This window comes from Pygoscelis adeliae, unplaced genomic scaffold (genome assembly GCF_000699105.1).
Source record: "Pygoscelis adeliae isolate BGI_AS28 unplaced genomic scaffold, ASM69910v1 Scaffold127, whole genome shotgun sequence".
Taxonomy (NCBI): Eukaryota; Metazoa; Chordata; class Aves; order Sphenisciformes; family Spheniscidae; genus Pygoscelis; species Pygoscelis adeliae.
Genome location: NW_008825208.1, coordinates 522,999 through 525,891, shown reverse-complemented (window position 1 = coordinate 525,891; position 2,893 = coordinate 522,999). Strand labels below are relative to the sequence as shown.

At 44.3% G+C, this 2,893-nt stretch overlaps 1 protein-coding gene across 1 annotated transcript in view; it reads right to left on the bottom strand.

The window, feature by feature from the left end:
* DDX58 (DEAD (Asp-Glu-Ala-Asp) box polypeptide 58) overlaps positions 1–2,893 on the bottom strand; it is a 161,187-nt gene that overhangs the window by 16,480 nt on the left and 141,814 nt on the right. Inside the window, 3 exon segments of the mRNA XM_009328979.1 lie at positions 1,060–1,138; positions 1,140–1,215; positions 1,440–1,629. Coding sequence (XP_009327254.1) covers positions 1,060–1,138; positions 1,140–1,215; positions 1,440–1,629 — 345 coding nt within the window.

The window sequence follows — 2,893 nt, the reverse complement described above, 5'->3', positions numbered from 1 at the left end:
ATGCCACCCCTAGGCTCATCTCTAGTGAGCCTGGTTTTATCCCCTTCCCCCTTTGAACCTAGTTTAAAGCCCTCTCAATGAGTCCTGCCAATTCATGAGCAATGATCCTTTTCCCCCCGTGAGACAGCTGGACTCATCTGTCGCAAGCAGGCCCGGTGCCGTGTAAACCTCCCCAGGTTTTTATATATTTACATACAATAATATATAATTTTATATGATAATATATTATATATTATATTATATATTTTATATATTTTATATATATAATTGCGGTTTTGCTGGCCCCCCTCCTTACTTCACCAAGAATCGAGAATTCTACCATTTCATGGTCGCTAAGCCCAAGACGACCTCTGACCACCACATCTCCCACCAGTCCTTCTCTGTTTGTAAACAGGAGGTCTTATATTATTATATAATAATAATATAAGAAGAAGAAAAAGAACATACAAAGAAAGTGATGCCCAGCCAGTCCCTGAGCAGCGGCCCCCCCAGCCAGCTTTCTCCCAGTTTATGTACGGAGCATGACATCACATGGTATGGAATATCCCTTTGGCCAGTTTGGGTCAGCTGTCCTGGCTGTGCCCCCTCCCGGCTTCTTGTGCACCCCCAGCCTTCTCAGTCGGTAGAGCATGGGAAGCTGAAAAGTCCTTGACTGGTGTCAGCACTGCTTAGCAACAGCTAAGCATGTTCTGCTTACTGTTCTGCTTAATGTTCTGCTAAAACATCCATGTGTTATCAACATTGTTCTCATCCTAAATCCAAAACACAGCACTGTACCAGCTGCTAGGAAGGAAATTAACTCTGTCCCTGCCGAAACCAGGACAGTATTATAAACTTGTGTTGTTCTTCCATTTGCTTCGCTACACAAGCATTACAAAGTCTCCTCTGCACTATAGTGTTCTTAGTGAGTATCTTAAGACACAACTTTTACACGCTATCCTTTAGCCTGTGTCAGATAAAATGATTAGGTTCAAAACCTGCTCCTAGGTGAACATACCTGTATCAGAAGGAACAGGATGGCTGCACCTCTGTACGGAAGGAAAGAGGATATGCACTTACCCAAAGGTGTTCAGTGCAAATGAAAAGGTCTCTACAAATGCTGCTCTCTTTCTCCTTATCTGCCAGTTGCAACAGTCTATTTCTTCTGAGTGGCAACTATCCGGTGTTCATACTTCTGTGTTCCAAAATCATTCTTGTTGATTTGAAAGATAGTATCTAGTAAAGAAGGAAGAAACAAACATTTGTTCATCTTGACTAACAAATAACCAGAACAGTTAGCTAGAAGATAACATTTTCCATGAATGGTAGTCTGCTTATGCAGAATAACACTGTATGATACAATCACAGAATTACTGAGGGTGGAAGGCACCTGTGGAGACTTTTAGTCCAACCCTCTGCTCAAAGCAGGGTCACCTAGAGCCGGTCGCTCAGGATCATGCCCAAATGGATTTTGAGTACTTCCAAGGGTGGAGACTCCACAACTTCTCTGGGCAACCTGTTCCAGTAGTTGACCACCCTTACAGCAAAGAAGTTCTTCCTGTTCTTTAAGTACTTCTGTTTGTGTCCACTGCCTCTTGTCCTGCCTCTGGGAACCATCTGAGAAGAGTCTGGGTCCGTCTTCTTCACTCCCTGTGTTTAACGTATACCCAGATGTTAGGCTAAAATTAACCCTGTAGAATTCAACTGAGGATCTGTGTACATACACATACCTGCTGAGTCTTTAGCGATAAAAATAAAGCACACTTATCCTATAAGAAGCCTACAGTAGTCAAGACACTGCATGTGCATTTCTCTTTGAATTACCAGCTACTCAATAGTTAAGTATTCATTTGCTAAACTGTCTGTGGTACTTAAAGGCATATTATCCAAGGGCCTGTTCTTGAGGCAGAATTAGTCAGAACCTGTTTGTCACACATATACTTTGTCTGAGTGCTTCACAAACTTCAGTAATCAGAGGGTCCATGGAAGGGAAGCCAATGGCATTCATGCAAGAGGAACTGTGATGCAGAAATAAGCTTCAGAAGTGTTTGCTTAATTTAGTGTGCAGTTTGAAATTCCCACTCTATTTGTTCTTCATTGGGGTTTCTTGCATTTTGGGTTGGTTTGGTTTTGGTTGGGTGGGGGTTTTGTTTTGGTGGGTTTTTTTTAATTCTCCCTTCCTGCCCCAGAATATAGTTCACTCTCCAATATCTGGAAAGTGTGGGGGGGGAAATCTCGAAAGTATAGAGCTGAGGTAAACAGGCTTAAGGCACCCCAGTCAGTTTGCAAAAGCCAGTCTAAGCACAGACAAAATCCTTTAATTCAGAGCTGGATAGACCAAGGCTGATCTTGAGCATAGCCATCCATGGGTCTCTGCTTTGTACCCCCTATAGCTCTCGAATTTGTTGATAAGAGCCACTTACTGGATACCACTTAGGAACCCTGTAAAAGCAGAATTGATTTCTGCAGGGCTGCAGCATTAGGTCTCATTACCATGAGACCCGTTCTCTCTTCTCACAGCCATGCATCTCCCTCTCTGCAAACCTTCTCACTACTGCAGCTCCTGAGGCTGGAACCCTACAGACTAATGTTTCCTTTCTTAGGCAGCCATATCCTCTTTCTGGTGGTGTTCATGTTCCACAGAACCTCCTCTGTAAAATTACCTTAAATGCTTTTCAATGGGAAATAATGGAGACCTGGTAAACAGTGGAAATAGGGGTACCCAGAGGCATAAGAAGGACAAAAGGCTGACCAGAGAAGGTGGCCAGGGCATCCCTAGAAATAACTCTGAGCGCAACTGTTGTGGTTTAACTTCAGTCAGCAACTGAGTACCACACAGCCGCTCGCTCACTCCCCCCCCCCCCCCCCCCCCCCCCCCGGGCGGGGGGGGAGGGAGAGGGGGGGGAAAAGAAGA